At 48.9% G+C, this 22007-nt stretch overlaps 1 protein-coding gene across 4 annotated transcripts in view; it reads right to left on the bottom strand.

Annotated features, from left to right (window-relative positions):
• Nucleotides 1-185: 185 nt before the first annotated feature.
• Nucleotides 186-22007, bottom strand: part of LOC120486097 (uncharacterized) — a 76463-nt gene continuing 54641 nt past the window's right edge. The window contains exons 2-8 of one of the 4 annotated variants that reach the window (XM_089129178.1): nt 11906-12229; nt 11482-11832; nt 4455-4574; nt 4221-4283; nt 3801-3863; nt 1846-1926; nt 186-1736 (exon numbers count right to left, since the gene is read on the bottom strand). In XM_089129178.1, coding sequence (XP_088985304.1) covers nt 1663-1736; nt 1846-1926; nt 3801-3863; nt 4221-4283; nt 4455-4574; nt 11482-11832; nt 11906-12229 — 1076 coding nt within the window. In that variant the 3' untranslated portion in view covers nt 186-1662. Of the gene's footprint in view, nt 1737-1845; nt 1927-3800; nt 3864-4220; nt 4284-4454; nt 4575-11481; nt 11833-11905; nt 12514-22007 lie in introns of those variants that run through there. The other 3 variants (XM_089129176.1, XM_089129175.1, XM_089129174.1) reach the window with 3 other exon arrangements.

Genomic DNA, 22007 nt, shown 5'->3' with positions numbered 1-22007 from the left:
ATGTACCTGTCATATTATCTGGAAGTTGAAATACAAGGCTTTGGCTCATTCTGGTAATTAACATATTAATTAACACTATAAGTTAAAAAATTAGTTATTATGAAATTAATCCACAATTACATATTTAATTAATAACATTTTGTGTATGAACTAATACATTAACCTTACAGACTCTTAATTAGTTCCTAATGTGGTAATCATTAATTTATAGCTTAAATAATCATTAGTTACACATTAATTCAGTATTATCTGTGCATTAGTTAAGCATGAATTAATGCCCCCGTATTGTAAAGTGTTACCAATAAACTTTATAAAAGACCCAGATTTCTAACTTTCATTCCTGGGGATACCATGGATAATTTTATAAGGTTTAATGTAAAACTTTTGCTCATTATTTGGAAAATACAGGTTAAAATTTGTAATAAGTCACTTTAACCACTAGATGGCTATAGAGCTCCTAGGCCTATATACTATTTGAATTACTGAAAGATATAGTTTCTAAAGTTGGATTCATATCTAAATATTATAAAATCACAATTATAACAAAAATAAAATATTTTTTGTCAAAGTTTAGCATTGGTTTTTGTACTGAAGAAACCACAGTTTTTCAATAATGTTACATTATGATTAGAATTAAACCTGAACAACATATTACAGAGAGAAATGTTGGAGTCTTAAGATTTGATCATTTATTTCAGCTGAACAGCAGTAACAAATAAGCAGATAAAGCAGTTACACGTGCATGTACCATGATACACTGTTACCCGCTAAAATGTCACGATTCCAACAACATGATAACAAATAATTTATCTAAAAAATTAACACGTCAAAATGAAAACACAGATGCTTACAAGACAAAAGTGGGAATGTATTTTACCTGTTGTCGTCGACCCTCAGCTGAATGCATGCATGCTCTGCCTCGTTTAAAATACTTGAAAAAATGGTCGATCGCGTGACCGGTGATCTGTGCTATCAAGTCTCGCGTTGTCAGCATGTCTCAGTAGGGCTGTTCCCATCTAGCGGTTGAGAAATGTAATTGTATTTTTATTTAATTTAAAATGAAAGACAGTCAAATAAAACCGTAGATTTTTTATTAATGTGTGACTGTGACAGCAAACATGAAGCTGCGTGGGTGAAAAACAAGTAAACAATTTTAAGATTTTATTTTGGCTATACTAATCGCTGGTCTAAATCAGGGCTATAGCCAAGCCGTTAAACGTAGACCACTGATTGCCTCGATTTCGCCGGTGGACTAAAAGCAGACTGTACATAGCCCATCCAAGAGGATCGTGACTATACAGATCGATCATGTAATGATATGACACTGGCACCTTGTAGATATGTTTACTAATGCGAACATGATGGGATATCAAATATCAACCATCTCATGCGTTGCCTGCCCAACAATTCGTTAAAACGACAATTAATCAGTTTCGACTAGAAGTGGGCTATAAATAGCCGGGCAGACTATACGAGCTAGATCGCGTCTACACACAGCCTACACATAGAAAATGTCAAAGAAATCAAACCAAACACCTTGTAATCACAGTTGACTTTGCTTACATGATGGAATAAATACATTTTGCAAGCTATTTTGGAAAAAATTACATTTAGCCATGATTCAATGTTATTTTGGCTAAAAGTGGGTTACACATAGCCGGACTATATCGGGTCTATATTTAACCTAGATGGTGAAATGAGGGCTATTGCTTGCTGGGCAGTCCCTCTTCTGTTAACTGAAACATAATGTCACAGGAAAGTTTATGATCAAACACACAGTCTATAATGCAGATGACAATCAGTTTTTAAAATTTTGTCTGTTGTTACAAAATATGAAAAACTCACCTGCTCTTTTCTTACGAATCACCCAGAGAATAAGAGCCAGAGCGAATGAAGCGGCAACAATCACAATCACAGCCACAAGCCCTGAGAGAGACATTATAAATAGAGAGACACATTCAGCAGGACTATATTACTGTTTAACCAAAAACATAAAAACAACTATAGCATAATTATCCATATTTATCATGAAGTAAATTGATGATTTTATATAAAGTTCAGTAAGTTTCTGTCAGATATTATTATAGTGATGGTCCTCTGAGATCCTGTTGTTGCTTCATAGTTCAGCAGCTGTAAAGTGTTTATTATCTTAAAGCCTTAACTAAAAATACAGCAACAACACAAACAATATCAGTAAATAAGAGTATATATTAAGTGTATACTCAATATAATATATTAATAATATTTCAAGTATTGCAGATTGTTTATATGCTGCTGAAAGCCATCTGGACACTGACTGCACCACACATGTTCACTAGTCGGTGTGTGACGAAATCTCGTGAAGCTAAAATGTGACGGGATCTCGAGAGACTAAAATGTGATGAGATCTCGCAATACTAAACTGTGACGAGATCTCACGAGAATAAAATGTGACGAGATCTCGCGAGACTAAAATGTGACGAGATCTCATGAGACTAAAATGTGACGAGATCTCGCTAGAATAAAATGTGATGAGATCTCGTGAGACTAAAATGTGACGAGATCTCGCTAGAATAAAATGTGATGAGATCTCGTGAGACTAAAATGTGACGAGATATTTCAATACTAAAATGTGACAAGATCTCACGAGACTAAAATGTGACGAGATCTCGTGAGACTAAAATGTGACGAGATCTCGCTAGAATAAAATGTGATGAGATCTCGTGAGACTAAAATGTGACGAGATATTTCAATACTAAAATGTGACGAGATCTTGCAATACTAAAACGTGACGAGATCTCGCGAGAATAAAATGTGACGAGATCTCACGAGAGTAAAATGTGACGAGATCTCGCGAGAATAAAATGTGACGAGACGATCGGTCTTGTGATATCGCCTTGACGGAGTGCAAGGGTGGAATTAGCACAGAATATGCGCCACTACATTCACATTATGACTGCATCACTGCCTCCAAGATCGTTTTGCTGTTTCTATAAAAAATAAAAACCATTGTAAACTATTGTAAACGTCTGCTCTGCTCATCCAGCACGAGTCGCCAGAGTAGGACTCACAGTTCACTGATCACGTGATGATGGCGAAGGGTTTGCTGCGCAACAGAGCTATCAAACCTATCCTGGACTGAGTAGTTGTAGCTCTGGTCTCTGTTTGCACTTTGAATATTGAGAGAGGTGTAGCGTCTGAAGAACGATAGATAAGGGAGGTTGAACACAAAACAGTGCTGAACACTTTCTCTCCACCAACGATCAACATTTCCTGCTCAGCTACTGTTCGGACGCTCTTGCTTACTGCTCCGCGCTTTGTTTTATCGCTTTTATATTTTTATCGCTCTATCGCTTTTATATTTTTAGCCTTACATATTACAGCCTTATTTAAGATAACACCAGAGCAACTATCCCACTCTTTTGCTGCAAGCCCCCAGATGTCAACCAAAAAACGCCAGGCCTCACAACCACCAAAGCCTGTAGGCCCAGCTCACCCCCAAGCCCCCCTCCCCCCTCCTCCGAGAGCTCTTTGGCCTATGACACAGCGCCAGACCCCATACCCTCCTCCGGCGGCTCGAGGTGAACCAAAAACAACTGATACTAGCTCTCAGTGATATGTATCGGGTCTCCGCTATGATAACAGTAACTTTCTTGAATGTTTACAAAACAAGCGGGAACCCAGTGTATCTTTGTATGATGTATCTTTGACAATAACAATCAATATTTGTGATCAGCTGTTTGAACAACTTTAGAGACGATTCAGATACTGATTCTATAAAATCTATGAGTCGATCAAATGAGGATGATGTTCATACACACCTGGATTCAGAGATTTTGCTGTGGGATGTGCTATTACTGTAGTTGATGTAGTTGTAGTTACAACTATTAAAACAAGATGGAAATAGAAATATGTCATATTTTAATACATGAACAGAATGTCAAGGCATTTATTTTCCAAAAATGAATCCTAAATATCATTTGAATTTATCATGGGATGGCATGAGATACACTATCGGTATAATATTTATAATTAATTTGCATCAGACAACAGGAAGTACAAGTCATACTGTATGTATCAAAATGGCTCACTGACAAATCTGACTTAAGAGATACTTTTTGTAGATAATATCTGTGATAATAAACCAGCCTGAGAGAGCCAGTGCAAACCACTGAAGCGAGAGTGATGATGTGTGTTCAGAAACTGATTCTCTGGATGATGAGGATGATGTTCATACACACCTGGATTCGGAGAGTTTGCTGTGGGACGTGTTGTTACTGTAGTTGATGTAGTTGTAGTTGCAACTATTAAAACAAGATGGAAATAGAAATGTCATATTTTAATGCATGAACACAATATATCCTTTGAGGTTTCAATACTGAATTGATGGAATTATCCGGCTGATTTTACTGTGGTGTGATCAAACCACTGAAGCGAGAGTGATGATGTGTGCCAGTGGTCATGTGATCATGAACCTTGTGTAGGAGCTGTTGCTGTAGTTCTGCTTGATGTCTTCTCAGAGTTTGATCTGCTGACTGGAGTCAGTGTTGTTGAAGAGACTGGAGCTGCAGAAGATGAATGTTCACACACATCACCTGTAGGACATTAACGATGCTTTCCAACAGGTTTTATCTTAGTTTTTGTACCAAGTCAAGTCAATGGAGTCGGACAAAACTACGCTAAAACCTGTTGGAAAGCATCTTTTGCAGCGATATTTGTGTGAGCATATCAGTGAACACCCCAGACCACTCGGTGAGTTTCACGTCTTTGTAAACTAAAGTTTAATGTGTTTTATGAATGATTGTTCATGTGCACATAGACAACCATTGTGTAGGTGGGGGTGCTAACACAGAAAACGTCTCAGTTACGGATGTAACCCTCGTTCCCTGAGTAGGGAACGGAGACGTTACGTCAGAAGTGACGGAGATTGGGGGTTTCGCATAGAAAGCCAATCCTCTTCGAGTATTTAAAAACGAGCCAATGGCGTGAAATGCCTTGGGGCTGCGGAAATTTGCATAGCGTACTCCGCCCTACTCCGTGAGTATAAAAGGAGGAAGTGAACGCAACCGCAGTATGTCTTCGCTGAGGAGCCAAGATTGAACTCGGCGTCTACCCAGCGATACAGCAGAAGTGGCAGGGAGACGTAACGTCTCCGTTCCCTACTCAGGGAACGAGGGTTACATCCGTAACCGAGACGTTCCCTTTCGTAGTCACTTCGAGTTACGTCAGAAGTGACGGAGATTGGGGGTCTGTGCCATCACGCCATCTTCAAGCTGTCTACCAGTGCCCTGCGAAAGTCTGGACCCCTCCTTTTTTTTTTTTTTTTAGGGATATCCAGTGGGACAGCCGTTGCTTTGAGAGAGCCCTTCCCTTCTGGCTCCCCCCATGACAGACAAAGAGCTGGTCTGAGGTCCTGAAACACCGCGTTCTGTCGACATAGGTGCGGAGAGCACGTACCGGACAGAGCAGTGCCAAGGCTGGGTCTGCCTCCTCCAGGGGCAGCGCTTGCAGGTTCACCACCTGGTCCCGGAAGGGAGTGGTGGGAACCTTGGGCACATATCCAGGCCGGGGTCTCAGGATCACGTGAGAGTAAGCCGGCCCGAACTCCAGGCACGCTTCGTCAACGGAGAATGCGTGCAGGTCCCCCACCATCTTGATGGAGGCCAATGCAACCAGGAGTGCTGCCTTCATGGACAGAAACTTTAACTCTACCGATTGCAAAGGCTCAAAGGGATGCCTCTGCAGTGCACTTAAAACTACCGAGAGGTCCCAAGAGGGTACGAGGGGAGGACGAGGCGGATGTAGCCTCCTCGCTCCCCTCAGGAACCTGATGACCAGGTCGTGCTTCCCTAAGGACTTACCCTCCACTGCTTCATGAGAAGCGGCAATGGCCGCGACGTAAACCTTAAGGGTGGAGGGCGACAGCCTGCGCTCCAACCCTTCTTGCAGGAAGGAAAGCACAACCGCGATCGAACATCTCCGGGGGTCTTCTCCGCGAGAAGAACACCAATTGACGAAGAGGTTCCACTTCAACGCATAAAGGTGTCTCGTGGACGACGCTCTTGCGGAAGTGATGGTTGCCGCCATCGCAGGTGGCAGCGAACTCAAACCTGCCTCGACCCGTCCAGGAGCCACACATGCAGCCTCCAAAGATCGGGACGAGGGTGCCACAGAGTGCCCCGTCTCTGAGAGAGTAGGTCCTGTCTCAGAGGAATAGGCCAAGGAGGTGCTGTCGCGAGGAGCATGAGTTCGGAGAACCACGTCTTGGTGGGCCAATAGGGGGCTACCAGCAAGACCTGCTCCTCGTCCTCCTTGATCTTGCACAACACCAGTGCAAGGAGGCTCACTGGGGGAAACGCATACTTGCGTGGGCCCCGTGGCCAGCTGTGCGCCAGTGCATCTGAGCCGAGCGTACCCTCGGTCAGGGAATAAAACTGGGCGCAGTGGGATGAGTCCCGAGAGGCGAACAGATCTATCTGTGCCTCCCCGAACTGGTCCCAAATCAGCTGGACCGACTGGGGATGGAGTCGCCATTCGCCGGAGATAGGATGGACCCGTGACAGTTCGTCGGCTGCCAGGTTCCGGTCTCCAGGAATGTAAACTGCACGAAGGGACCTCAGGTGCTTCTGACTCCATAACAAGAGGTGGCGGGCGAGCTGCGGACAACCGGCGTGAGCGTAGACCCCCCTGGTGGTTGATGTACGCTACTGCCGTAGTGTTGTCTGAACGGACAAGCACATGCTGGCCCGTGAGCAACACTCGGAAGCGGTGCAGGGCGAGCCGCACTGCCAGCAGCTCGAGGCAATTGATGTGCATGAGGCGCTGGGTTCCTGTCCAGGAACCCGCGGCTGCATGCCCATTGCACATGGCACCCCAACCCGTGGTAGACGCATCCGTGGAGACAACGAGATGCCTGGAAACTCGCTGAATAGGGACGCCGGTCCGTAAGAAGCTGAGGTTCGACCACGGGAAGAAGGTTCGGCGGCATGCTGGAGTCACTGGAACTCGGAGCGAACCGCGATGCCATGCCCACCTCGGGACTCGATCGCGAAGCCACAGCTGAAGCGGTCTCATATGAAGCAAACCGAGCGGCGTTGCCGCGGCAGCGGATGCCATATGCCCCAGGAGCCTCTGAAATAGTTTCAGTGGAACCGCACTCTTGCCCTCGAACTGTCGAAGACAAGTCAGCAGTGAGTGCGCGCGCTAGATCGTGAGCTGCGCGGACATGGCGACCGAGTCTATCTCCATGCCGAGAAAAGAGATCCTCTGCACGGGGCAAAGTTTGCTTTTCTCCCGGTTGACCCGAAGGCCCAGACGGGCTAGGTGCCGGAGCACCAGGTCTCTGTGTTCGCAAACCTGAGCTCGAGAGTGTGCCAGTATCAGCCAGTCGTCGAGATAGTTCAGGATGCGAACCCCGTTCTCGCGAAGGGGAACAAGGGCTGCCTCGACGATCTTCGTGAAGACGCGAGGGGACAGAGCTAACCCGAATGGGAGAACCGTGTACTGATATGCCTGGCCCTCGAAAGCAAACCGAAGAAACGGTCTGTGTCGAGGCAAAATGGAGACATGAAAGTACGCGTCCTTCAGGTCGATCGCTGCAAACCAATCCTGAAACCGAACGCATTCGAGAATGCGTTTGGCTGTGAGCATTTTGAACGGTAGTCGATGGAGAGAACGGTTCAAAATGCGCAGGTCTAGGATCGGTCGTAACCCACCGGTCTTTTTGGGGACAATGAAGTAGGGGCTGTAAAACCCGGACCTCATCTCGGCTGGAGGGACCGTCTCGATTGCACCCTTCGCCAGCAGGGTCGCAATCTCCGCTCTCATAACCGGGGCATTGCCACCGACCATCGTGGAGCGAACTCCCCCGAAACGGGGAGGAGACTGTGCGAACTGAATCGCGTAGCCGAATCTGATCGTTCTGATGACCCAGCGGGACAGCCCGGGAAGCTCTAGCCAGGCTTTCAGGAATTGAACCAGCGGGGTCATCCGAACCACAGACGTCCCCCCGGAGGGGCAGCGAGGCGGGTCGACCGGCATGCGCGCAGGAGTTACCCCGCCCGGATGCACCGTCGAGGCCCGCTCCCCGACAGAAGAGACCAGGGAAGGCAAAGCGTTTCACGGGGGTCTGGCGATAGAGGGGGAAGGGAGGGGCGTAGCCCGGGGACGACACACGCTCCCTTCCACGCCCTCAGAGACAGAGAGGAATGAGTGGGCTGACGCACTGGGACGTCGAGCGCACCCAATCCTGTCTGTGTGTTTAGTGATGTCAAGTCTTTCTTTAACCAACTCAGGGTACTGCTCACCCGTGGGTGAGCAGCGGGGAGCTGAGAACAAAAGATTCTCCCCCGGCCCTCCACCGGGGGAAGGAGGGGGCCTGCTACCGCCTCCTGGGAAAAACTCAACCTCATCACTGAGCAGCCCGTCTCAGGAACGTCGCTTAGCCTGGCGTTTAGCGGGGCGTGCGGCCTGAGGGGGCTGTGACGCCTGCCTGCGGCCTCCTCTACGCCGCGGCCTCCTCTATGCCGCGGCCCGGGTGAAGGCTGCTGCTGGGGCCGGGCGGGAGGGAGGGGAGCCGCGGGGGGGCGTCCTCGGCGGCGAGCAGCGGGAGGCATCTGTGCCGACGACTGGGTGGAGGCAGCAGCTGGTCGTCGGGGCAGAATATGTTTAATTGCCTCCGTCTGCTTCTGGGCAGTCGAGAACTGCTGGGCAAAGTCCTCGACTGCACCGCCGAAAAGGCCAACCTGGGAGAGTGGGGCGTCGAGCAGACGAGTCCGCTCAGCGCTCCGAGTGTCTGCCAGGTTGAGCCAGAGATGACGCTCCTGGACCACACTGGTGGCCATCACCTGACCAACGGCGCGAGCGGCCACTTTCGTCGCCCGGAGACCAAGGTCAGTGGCGGACCGCAAATCTTTGAATGCCGTTGGATCAGTCCCGCCCTCGTGCATATCTCTGAGCAGCTTCGCTTGGAAGACCTGCAAAGTGCTCATCGCATGCAGAGCGGAGGCCACCTGTCCCGCCGCTCAATAGGAACGCGCCGCCATAGCAGACGAGAACCTACAGGCTTTGGATGGGTGCTTAGGAGGACCACGGGAGGAGGCGCTCTGTGGACACAGCTGCATCGCAACAGAGCGCTCCACCGGGGGCATCCCAGTGTACCCACGGGCGGCCCCACCATCGAGGGGGGGAAAGGCGGGGGAGAGATTGCGCTCTCGAGTGGACAGGGGAGCCCCCCAAGAGCCCGACAGCTCCACATGCAGCTCGGGGAAGAAAGGCAATGGAGTTGGCCGTGGCCTTGCGGCGGCAGCTTTGTCCAAAAACCAATCATCCATCCGTGAGAGATCGGGGGAAGGGCGGAGGGTTCCACTCTAACCCGATACTCCCAGCGGCTCGAGACAGCATGGCCGTCAGCTCGGGATCCGACACGGGCAACGCTGGCACTCCCGAAGGAGGCAACGGAGCCGCATCCTCATCTCCCGAGGACTCTAGCCCGCCTAGTGATGTTGTGATCAACATCGCATCATCATCTGGAGCGCTGTCCGAAGCAGCCGGTACCACTGAAGAAGCAACCGACTGAATCGAACTAACGCTCGCTGGCTCTCGCACTGAGGCGGGAGGTGTGGCCCGAGGAATCGTCGGGGCTTTGTTCCACACCGTCACCGTTAGATCACCAGGTCCCCGAGTCGACGGGCCCCCCGTGAGGGAAGCAGAACGAGTAACGGACACGGGGACTCTCACTTTAGTCAGATCATTGAGTCTCGACCTCAGTGTAGAGATGGTCATGTTCCCACAGAAGGAACATGAGTCATCCACGAACGCTGCTGCTGCATGCTGAATGCCCGGGCATACAAAGCAGCGATCGTGACCATCAGATGACGATAGAAATCGACCACACCCAGAAGAACACGGGCGAACCATCTTTAAAAAGACGTGCCACGTGCAGCTCTTTCAATGAGAGGAGGAAATTCACTCTTTCAGCACTGAGGCGACCAGGGAGAAGCGCAAAGTCTAGCAGACCACTGCTCAGATCGCAGGCGATGCAGAATCTCGCTGGGTACCGCCGTCACACCAACACTGAAGAGGACGCTCGTCTCGAAGAGTCTTGAACAGTGAGAATGGCTTTCAGGAGTGAAGAGGTTCTCTTGGCTCCGAAGCAAAAACATACTGCGGTTGCGTTCACTTCCTCCTTTTATACTCACGGAGTAGGGCGGAGTACGCTATGCAAATTTCCGCAGCCCCAAGGCATTGCACGCCATTGGCTCGTTTTTAAATACTCGAAGAGGATTGGCTTTCTATGCGAAACCCCCAATTTCCGTCACTTCTGACGTAACTCGAAGTGACTACGAAAGGGAACTACAATTCTGCAGCATTTGCCCAAATTTCAATCTTAACCGTTCTATTTCATCAGAAACGATCTTAAAACAGGGCTTTAAGTGTAAAATATCAAACTAACCCTAGAGAGGTTTGTTTTTTAATAACAACAACTTAAAAAAATATTTTAATGATATAAGTAAAGTAAAAATATAATATGTAGCCTAATATAGTGGACATATTTAACAAAACACTTCTCTCTATAGCTAATTTGTCTAGCCTGTATGATCATTAAATGGCTTTCGTGAGGTAAATGTAACGTTGACATGTTGTTCTCCAGCTGTTTTATGGACCTCTTTCCCCGGTTGATAAACACTGATCAAGAGTTTTATTTCAAATTTTCAAATGAGATATTTTTCAAAATGGCCTATTGATCATTCGTGCTTATATTAGTAGTAAAGAAGAGTAACAGATGATCGGTTACGTGCCGCTTGAACTGAAGCGCTACTGAGATCTGTCACGACACACTTACAAGAGCCAAAACGCCATTTATTGATTGAATTTGGTAATAAAATGGACAGAATCTGAGCGCTGATCATTTGTTTTGTATTAAAGTAACCTGCTATGTCTTGTCTGTCGGTGTCAGTGTCCTCTTTGCTACATGATCATTCTCTGTGTGAGTAAATGGATGTGTGGTGAGAGTGTGTGGAAAGGGTCAACTGTGTGAGTCTCGCGCTCAATGCGTGACAGTTTACAGTAAAACTCGTCAGAACTCAGCGAATCACAACAAGTGTATCAGTGAAAACACTTATTTAAACAGCACACACACACACACACACAAACTTGACTGCACATCACATTTTTGACATTATTGGTCCTGCTTTCAATCGTATTGCAACGGACCCGTCTAATAATTTTATGTGATTTATATGAGAGTGAAACACAGTTGAGCTGCTTCCCATAAACCTTCAGCTTTCCTGAATGAAGGACATTATTAAGCCGTATAACTCCTAAAGCTGACCTCCTACATGGGTCATACTAGGCTTTAATAGATGTATAAAATATTTCATATATGATCCATGTAGGAGGTTAATACTAATATTTTACAATTTCCAAACGTATGAAGTCATCATAAAGAGTAGAGCCAGTCTGTGGAAGTTTTCTCAAATCTGTCTTCTAACAGTTTCTCACCTGAATACTTGACAGTGTATGTGACTGACGTCTGGAGTTGATTTCTGAGAGTAACCTGACATCTCCACTGTCTGTTGTTATCTTCATTCAGGAGTGTTGTAGTCAGAGTGATGATACAGCGATATGATAATGATGATGATGATGATGATGATATCTGATATCTGGAGTCTGTCTTCAGATCAACACCAGCCTGATTCACCCACAACAGCTCAAATCCCTCAGAACGAACCCGATAATCACAGGAGTATCCAGTATATGAATACAACTGACAGGAGAGAGTCACAGAGCGGCCTGGACTGATCTCAGTCTGTGAGGATGAAGATGATGATGATGATGATGATGACACTGAAACTGAACACAAGACACAATTCACAGAATCAAAGAATCTGCCCTTTTTAAATTGACCATATAATCATAAACTTACCATGAAGAACATGCAGATAAACATGTGCATCAGTTTCTGGTTGGTGTTGTCGTCCGCTCACACATTGTTGGCAGGTGTATAATCCATAATCTTCTCCTGTGGCGTTCTTGATGTTCAGAGAGCAGTCAGACTCCAGACTCAGTCTCTCATGTCTCTCTGTGTCTTCATTCTTTATCCCTAACTCAATCAGTTCAACTATCTGTGGACGTCTGAATATGTTAGAGTAGATCCATGTAGTTGATTTGCAGTCAGAAAGAGCATTATTACAGGACAGACGGACATCTACACCAGAACTGATGAACACATCATCCACTTCACTGGTGCCTGAAACACAGTAGATCTCAGTGATAATTATGATATTTATTAATAAATCAAACCATAAACCATACCAGCATAACAAGCAGAAGATTACAATCATACAGTATTTTTCCGGTAACGCTTTACAATAAGGGTTTATGAATAATCATGTACCATAGAGGTCTGCACACACAAGGCAGGGGCGGATTGGCCATCGGGAATACCGGGAACAATCCCGACCGTCCGGTCCAATTCAGGCCGAAGACCGGTCGGTGGTCAAAGAGTTTAAAAAAAAATGTATGATACGTGACCAGCCGCTCAGCCGCAGCAGAACACTATGTGTGTGTGTGTGTGTGTGTGTGTCATGGTGCGTTCACGTGCTATAGAAAATATATTTTCCACTTGTGAACTGGTATTTAACGTTACCAGTGTGTTGCATTCAAGTGCTTTTGTTGTCGTAATGTGGTAAAAAGATGGAGATCCAGACCTGTTATTAAGCTAAAACTATTTTAGATTGCTAAAGTCATCTGCTACAGCACAAAAGTGATTTATCAAAACTTAAACGGTAAATAATATGCTGTATATTTTCTAGATCATGAAAAGTACATAGTTTTACCATTCACGACTCTCGTGTTGCTCTCCGCCATTTTGAAAAGGTCAAAGGTTATCTCATCTCGGCAACTCGTGCATCAAAATATTCTACGAGCTGCCCAGTGGAAATACCACATGAGTGTGTTCAAGTGCATTTCCCACGATTTACCATAATTACCATAGCACGCGAACGCATCATCAGACCGGGCCAATACTTTCAATCTGAGGGGGGATACGAGCGGCCCCTCCCAACTTGGACTGATCCTCGTTTCTCCTGACATCCGATTGGCTCAAACTAGGCGTCAATCAAAGGAGTTTACTTTTCATCATGTTTGGCAGGTTTGTGTGAATGCAACAGAGACGGATGGTAAAATGGCCAAAAGAAGGAAAGAAGAGAAAGAAATGGATGTGGCCAAAAAAATATGAATTAAAGAAAAAAAAACATTGGCACAAGAGGCAGCTAAATGGCAGCTGGAGGTGCAGATGAGGAAGGACCCAGCAGCATGGACAGCACAGGAGCACGATTAGTGATATATTAGTGATTTATTATACACTGTTATTGTTCATATTTGCATTTAAAGATAGGCATTTATTACATGGCTTGGTAGAATTACACAGTTTCTTGATAACAGACACCGCTCAGTATAACACACGGGTGTCAGTTTGGGTTGAAATGTGCTGGGACAGAGACGCATTCGGAAGTGCATTTTCAAAAGTGCTGGTACAAACTGTGCAGCCTTTCTGCTCAACCCGTAAATAAATGCATCGATCCGCAAATATTTGCTCGAGTTCTTCAATGGTCTAGTGGAAGATCTTTTGCCAAGCGTGTCAGAGGTTACGGGTTCTGATCCGCACTCGTACAGTTTTATCTCTCATCAAAACCGAATATGTTCATCAGTGGTTACAGTCTATATCAAGCAGGGACACGTTTGAGTGCATTTTATTTCGTGATTTCACCAGAATGAATAGAGTCTCCGTAACAGCGATAGATTGAAGTACGCGCAGTGTGTGTCCGAGTGAAGACTGTCCAAACACTGTATCCATGACACTGACAGCAGCGATAACGAGCGCTCAGCTTGATTTATTTTAGCACTAGATCTCTTATTAAAGAGCGAACTGAATTAATGCTCTGCTAGTTAACTCGAGATGTTTTATTTGTATTAGGTACATCTGCACCAAATAAATCAATAATTTGACACAAAATATTGATTTAAAAAGGAGTTTATTAATTTAAAAACGATTATATTACCGGAGTGAACAGAACTGCGTCCATAGCAACACAATCTAGCTGTTAAAACATGCAATGGTAAAATATGTGATCAACAAAAAAGGCTAACGTTAACGTTATATGAAGTAAAAATTAAAGGTACTCTATGGAGTTTTTAGCGGCCTCTAGCGGTGATGTTTTAGAATACAACAAGAGCGCTCGTGCTCGTGAGCGTGATCAATCTCAAGAGCGAGCATTCACTACCGGCCACACGGAGACTTTCAACGCAACGGCGAAATCATCACACAACATGCTGGAAACTAATGTAAACTCCCACTGCAGGTACAATAATAGCCTACTTTTATCAGCTTGACGTTGAAGTAATGCTCTGTGCTCGTACCATGATCATAATGTTACAATAAACGTCTCGGTTACGGATGTAACCCTCGTTCCCTGAGTAGGGAACGGAGACGTTACGTCAGAAGTGACGGAGATTGGGGGTTTCGCATAGAAAGCCAATCCTCTTCGAGTATTTAAAAACGAGCCAATGGCGTGAAATGCCTTGGGGCTGCGGAAATTTGCATAGCGTATTCCGCCCTACTCCGTGAGTATAAAAGGAGGAAGTGAACGCAACCGCAGTATGTCTTCCCTGAGGAGCCAAGATTGAACTCGGCGTCTACCCAGCGATACAGCAGAAGTGGCAGGGAGACGTAACGTCTCCGTTCCCTACTCAGGGAACGAGGGTTACATCCGTAACCGAGACGTTCCCTTTCGTAGTCACTTCGAGTTACGTCAGAAGTGACGGAGATTGGGGGTCTGTGCCATCACGCCATCTTCAAGCTGTCTACCAGTGCCCTGCGAAAGTCTGGACTCCTCTCTTTTTTTTTTTTTTTTTTAGGGATCCCACTTTAACACAGGATTACCAAGGTACACTGGGAAACATATCCCGGGAGGGACATGCTACCAGCTGCCTACCAAGGGGAGGACTTACAATACACATATGGCCGCATAGGAACGCATATGGAAACTCTGGAGCACCAACCGAGGTGGCTACTAAAATTTAACTCCAGGGGTGGCAGATGGCTTGCCAAGGGAAGACACATGCTCAGAGAGGCTTACAGTGGAAAATACACATGAGATGGTTACCATGGGGAACCGTGCGCATGGAGGCACCTAGCCAGCATCCAGAGCAACAGCAGTGGTGCCCGCATCGTCGGTGCTGGAGGACTCAAGACTTCAATGGAAGAACTGAGGAAATATCGCACTTATCCAGTCTGGGGAGTGGAGTGGCGAGCAAGCGAAGACACCTGAGCGGGTCCAGTACTGGCGGAAGCGAGTACGTGAGAGGACACCGGCTCAATTCGCAGATTATAGAATCTGGCGAAGGTGTTGGGTGTCGCCCAGCCTGCAGCTCTGCAGATGTCTGTTAGCGAGGCGCCGTGCGCTAGAGCCCAAGAGGAGGCCACACTCCGAGTGGAATGGGCCGTCACACCAAGGGGGCACGGACGGCCTTGCTGCTGGTAAGACAAAGCAATGGCGTCCACTATCCAGTGGGACAGCCGTTGCTTTGAGAGAGCCCTTCCCTTCTGGCTCCCCCCATGACAGACAAAGAGCTGGTCTGAGGTCCTGAAACACCGCGTTCTGTCGACATAGGTGTGGAGAGCACGTACCGGGGAGAGAGCAGTGCCAAGGCTGGGTCTGCCTCCTCCAGGGGCAGCGCTTGCAGGTTCACCACCTGGTCCCGGAAGGGAGTGGTGGGAACCTTGGGCACATATCCAGCCCGGGGTCCCAGGATTACGTGAGAGTAAGCCAGTCCGAACTCCAGGCACGCTTCGTCAACGGAGAATGCGTGCAGGTCCCCCACCCTCTTGATGGAGGCCAATGCAACCAGGAGTGCTGTCTTCATGGACAGAAACTTTAACTCTACCGATTGCAAAGGCTCAAAGGGATGCCTCTGCAGTGCACTTAAAACTACCGAGAGGTCCCAAGAGGGTACGAGGGGAGGACGAGGCGGATGTAGCCTCCTCGCTCCCCTCAGGAACCTGATGACCAGGTCGTGCTTCCCTAAGGACTTACCTTCCACTGCTTCATGAGAAGCGGCAATGGCCGCGACGTAAACCTTAAGGGTGGAGGGCGACAGCCTGCGCTCCAACCCTTCTTGCAGGAAGGAAAGCACGACCGTGATCGAACATCTCCGGGGGTCTTCTCCGCGAGAAGAACACCAATTGACGAAGAGGTTCCACTTTAACACATAAAGGTGTCTCGTGGACGACGCTCTTGCGGAAATGATGGTTGCCGCCACCGCAGGTGGCAGCGAACTCAAACCTGCCTCGTCCCGTCCAGGAGCCACAGAGTGCCCCGTCTCTGAGAGAGTAGATCTTGTCTCAGAGGAATAGGCCAAGGAGGTGCTGTCGCGAGGAGCATGAGTTCGGAGAACCACGTCTTGGTGGGCCAATAGGGGGCTACCAGCAAGATCTGCTCCTCGTCCTCCTTGATCTTGCACAACACCCGTGCAAGGAGGCTCACTGGGGGAAACGCATACTTGCGTGGGCCCCGTGGCCAGCTGTGCGCCAGTGCATCTGAGCCGAGCGTACCCTCGGTCAGGGAATAAAACTGGGCGCAGTGGGATGAGTCCCGAGAGGCGAACAGATCTATCTGTGCCTCCCCGAACTGGTCCCAAATCAGCTGGACCGACTGGGGATGGAGTCGCCATTCGCCGGAGATAGGACGGACCCGTGACGGTTCGTCGGCTGCCAGGTTCCGGTCTCCAGGAATGTATACTGCACGAAGGGACCTCAGGTGCTTCTGACTCCATAACAAGAGGTGGCGGGCGAGCTGCGACAACCGGCGTGAGCGTAGACCCCCCTAGTGGTTGATGTACGCTACTGCCGTAGTGTAGCACATGCTGGCCCGTGAGCAACGCTCGGAAGCGGTGCAGGGCGAGCCGTACTGCCAGCAGCTCGAGGCAATTGATGTGCATGAGGCGCTGGGTTCCTGTCCAGGAACCCGCGGCTGCATGCCCATTGCACATGGCACCCCAACCCGTGGTAGACGCATCCGTGGAGACAACGAGATGCCTGGAAACTCGCTGAATAGGGACACCGGTCCGTAAGAAGCTGAGGTTCGACCACGGGAAGAAGGTTCGGCGGCCTGCTGGAGTCACTGGAACTCGGAGCGAACCGCGATGCCATGCCCACCTCGGGACTCGATCGCGAAGCCACAGCTGAAGCGGTCTCATATGAAGCAAACCGAGCGGCGTTGCCGCGGCCGTGGATGCCATATGCCCCAGGAGCCTCTGAAATAGTTTCAGTGGAACCGCACTCTTGCCCTCGAACTGTCGAAGACAAGTCAGCAGTGAGTGCACGCGCTCGTTCGTGAGCTGCGCGGACATGGCGACCGAGTCTATCTCCATGCCGAGAAAAGAGATCCTCTGCACGGGGCAAAGTTTGCTCTTTTCCCGGTTGACCCGAAGGCCCAGACGGGCTAGGTGCCGGAGCACCAGGTCTCTGTGTTCGCAAACCTGAGCTCGAGAGTGTGCCAGTATCAGCCAGTCGTCGAGATAGTTCAGGATGCGAACCCCGTGCTCGCGAAGAGGAACAAGGGCTGCCTCGACGATCTTTGTGAAGACGCGAGGGGACAGAGCTAACCCGAATGGGAGAACCGTGTACTGATATGCCTGGCCCTCGAAAGCAAACCGAAGAAACGGTCTGTGTCGAGGCAAAATGGAGACATGAAAGTACGTGTCCTTCAGGTCGATCGCTGCAAACCAATCCTGAAACCGAGCGCATTCGAGAATGCGTTTGGCTGTGAGCATTTTGAACAGTAGTCGATGGAGAGAACGGTTCAAAATGCGCAGGTCTAGGATCGGTCGTAACCCACCGGTCTTTTTGGGGACAATGAAGTAGGGGCTGTAAAACCCGGACCTCATCTCGGCTGGAGGGACCGTCTCGATTGCACCCTTCGCCAGCAGGGTCGCAATTTCCGCTCTCATGACCGGGGCATTGCCACCGACCATCGTGGAGCGAACTCCCCCGAAACGGGGAGGAGACCGTGCGAACTGAATCGCGTAGCCGAATCTGATCGTTTTGATGACCCAGCGAGACAGCCCGGGCAGCTCTAGCCAGGCTTCCAGAAAGTGAACCAGCGGGGTCATCCGAGCCAAAGACGTCCCCCCGGAAGGGCAGCGAGGCGGGTCGACCGGCATGCGCGCAGGAGTTACCCCGCCCGGATGCACCGTCGAAGCCCGCTCCCCGACAGAAGAGACCAGGGAAGGCAGAGCGTTCCACGGGGGTCTGTTCTGCCGGGGGTCTGGCGATAGAGGGGGAAGGGAGGGCCGTAGCCCGGGGACGACACACGCACCCTTCCGCGCCCTCAAAGACAGAGAGGAATGAGTGGGCTGACGCACTGGGATGTCGAGCGCACCCAATCCTGTCTGTGTGCTCAGTGATGATGTCAAGTCTTTCTTTAACCAACTCAGGGTGCTGCCCACCTGTGGGTGAGCAGCGGGGAGCTGAGAACAAAAGATTCTCCCCCGGCCCTCCACCGGGGGAAGGAGGGGGCCTGCTACCGCCTCCTGGGAAAAACTCAACCTCATCACTGAGCAGCCCGTGTCAGGAACGTCGCTTAGCCTGGGGGTGTCCTCGGCGGCGAGCAGCGGGAGGCATCTGTGCCGACGACTGGGTGGAGGCAGCAGCTGGTCGCCGGGGCAGAATATGTTTGATTGCCTCCGTCTGCTTCTGGGCAGTGGAGAACTGCTGGGCAAAGTCCTCGACTGCACTGCTGAAAAGGCCAACCTGGGAGAGTGGGGCGTCGAGCAGACGAGTCCGCTCAGCGCTCCGAGTGTCTGCCAGGTTGAGCCAGAGATGACGCTCCTGGACCACACTGGTGGCCATCACCTGACCAACGGCGCGAGCGGCCACTTTCGTCGCCCGGAGAGCAAAGTCAGTGGCGGACCGCAAATCTTTGAATGCCGTTGGATCAGTCCCGCCCTCGTGCATATCTCTGAGCAGCTTCGCTTGGAAGACCTGCAAAGTGCTCATCGCATGCAAAGCGGAGGCCGCCTGTCCCGCCGCTCTATAGGAACGCGCCGCCATAGCAGACGAGAACCTACAGGCTTTGGATGGGTGCTTAGGAGGACCACGGGAGGAGGCGCCCTGTGGACACAGCTGCATCGCAACAGAGCGCTCCACCGGGGGCATCCCAGTGTACCCACGGGCGGCCCCACCATCGAGGGGGGGAAAGGCGGGGGAGAGATCGCGCTCTCGAGTGGACAGGGGAGCCCCCCAAGAGCGCGATAACTCCACATGCAGCTCGGGGAAATGGAGTTGGAGTTGGCCGCGGCCTTGCGGCGGCAGCTTTGTCCAAAAACCAATCATCCATCCGTGAGAGATCGGGGGAAGGGCGGAGGGTTCCACTCTAACCCGATAGTCCCAGCGGCTCGAGACAGCATGGCCGTCAGCTCGGGATCCGACACGGGCAACGCTGGCACTCCCGAAGGAGGCAACGCAGCCGCATCCTCATCTCCCGAGGACTCTAGCCCGCCTAGTGATGCTGTGATCGACATCGCATCATCATCTGGAGCGCTGCCCGAAACAGCCGGTACCACTGAAGAAGCAGCCGACTGAATCGAACTAACGCTCGCTGGCTCTCGCACTGAGGCGGGAGGTGTGGCCCGAGAAATCGTCGGGGCTTTGTTCCACACCGTCACCGTGAAATCACCAGGTCCCTGGGTCGACGGGCCCCCCGTGAGGGAAGCAGTGGAGGAGAAGTGGAGGAGTAGGGGGGACCGGGACTCTCACTTTAGTCAGATCATTGAGTCTCGACCTCAGTGTAGAGATGGTCATGTTCCCACAGAAGGAACATGAGTCATCCACGAACGCTGCTGCTGCATGCTGAATGCCCAGGCACACAGAGCAGCGATCGTGACCATCAGATGACGACCATCTTTAAAAAGACGTGCCGCGTGCAGCTCTTTCAAAGAGAAGAGGAAATTCACTCTTTCAGCGCTGAGGCGACCAGGGAGAAGCTCAAAGTCTGGCAGACCACTGCTCAGATCGCAGGCGATGCAGAATCTCGCTGGGTACCGCCGTCACACCAACACTGAAGAGGACGCTCGTCTCGAAGAGTCTTGAACAGTGAGAATGGCTTTCAGGAGTGAAGAGTTCTCTTGGCTCCGAAGCGAAAACATACGGCGGTTGCGTTCACTTCCTCCTTTTATACTCATGGAGTAGGGCGGAGTACGCTATGCAAATTTCCGCAGCCCCAAGGCATTTCACGCCATTGGCTCGTTTTTAAATACTCGAAGAGGATTGGCTTTCTATGCGAAACCCCCAATCTCCGTCACTTCTGACGTAACTCGAAGTGACTACGAAAGGGAACTACATTTAGCTAACATGTGATGTTATATAGCATAAGCCATTTCTCTAACTATTCGTGTATCTTTCACAATCAGATATGTCAACACAGGTGAATGTATAATATGATAACGAAAACGGTTAGTGAACTAAACTGAACAGTTTCAGTGTATCAGTAAGATTGTAGGAAGTGACATTACTGTAGTGAACGTGTCTGGAAATGTGTATAAACAATATGGTAGTAGTGGATGAGTGACGTTAGTCAGTAGATCTAGTAAATAAAATAAGTTACATCCTAAAGCACCGACTTTTTGTTATCCTGGATCATTCTTTTGTATTCATGTCATGTTTCATGTACTTTACCTGCTATTTCACTAGAGTTTACTAATATGTTGCCGATGTTGATCCGCGTTTGCGTCCGGAGTCGATCAGATTCACGTTTTGCCTGACGAGCTTCAGCAGATAAAACTTTTGTTATTTTTGTGGAGTCTGTGTTGTGAGACGTTTTGGGGAGTTATCAGACTCCGTGTCGTCAGCTGAAGTGCCGTTGGTCGCATGTTGAAATCAAAGGGGTTACTGTGTCCATTTCCTTTACTGTCTATGGGTCGCATAGGCTGTAGGATAGAGAGGCTCGGGAGCGTGCATGCACGTCACATCCGAAGGATTTCGCAGGGAATCCGACCCGGAGACCTCTCATATAAATATGAATATTGGCCTTCAGAGGTAATAGCAAAACCCGAAAAGTGGATCATTGCAATGTGTGATTACAACCCCTTCAAAAACACAGGCAATAAAAAGAGGATTCATTTTATAAAAAAAGTTCCATATAGAACCTTAAAAGGGTAACTAAACACCAAAACAACTTTTTTAGTTAATGATCTGTAAGAATGGAGCTTCATAAATGCTGTTCATTGATTCGAGTACATTTTTTGACAATTGAGTATAAAGTGTTTTGATTTTCAAATATATGGTGTAAAAACGTCTGAGTGCTGCCCTCTTCAGGTTAAACGGAAAGCTCCTGCAGTAGGGGTACTTGCTGACGTAGCGAACTCTCAGACGCACTCTGTCACACCCTTGGTGCGAGCTCACCACGCCCTTGGCAGCCCCTGGTATAAAAGCATCTGGTTCCGTCAAAACTACTGTAGCGAGTCAGGAGTTGGATTTATGAGTATTGAAAACGATCAGGATAGCATATATTAGCATCTAGTTAGCATAGCATTTATATAGTTATTTATGAAAACAATCAGGATAGAGTATTGTTGCATCTATTTAGCATAGCATTATATAGATAATTTAGATTATTTTGTGTAGCTAGTAGCATAGTACAGTTAGGATAGCTTCAAGTTAGCATAGATTTATCAGTGTTTAGTACAGTGATCAGGATAGTAACGGAATAGAGGTGGACATGGGCTTCTCCACACAGCGCCAAACACAGCTCCTCCTGCATGGACTCCTCCACCGCAGCGGCGTCTTGATGTGAGTGATCATGGATATTTTAATCACAATTTATGGTTAGGATAAAGTTAATCCTCTGGGGTCGACAAATGAGCCGGTGCATTTTGCTGGATTTTTTCACATAGCGGCAGAATATCAATATGAATATATGCCCACAGAGCGCGCGCTATTGAGATCAACTCGACGACAAAACTCATCA

This window comes from Pimephales promelas, chromosome 3 (genome assembly GCF_988280905.1).
Source record: "Pimephales promelas chromosome 3, fPimPro1.hap1.1, whole genome shotgun sequence".
In the NCBI taxonomy this organism is placed as follows: domain Eukaryota; kingdom Metazoa; phylum Chordata; class Actinopteri; order Cypriniformes; family Leuciscidae; genus Pimephales; species Pimephales promelas.
Note: the sequence above shows the minus strand (reverse complement) of the source record. Positions and strands in the feature narration are given on the sequence as shown.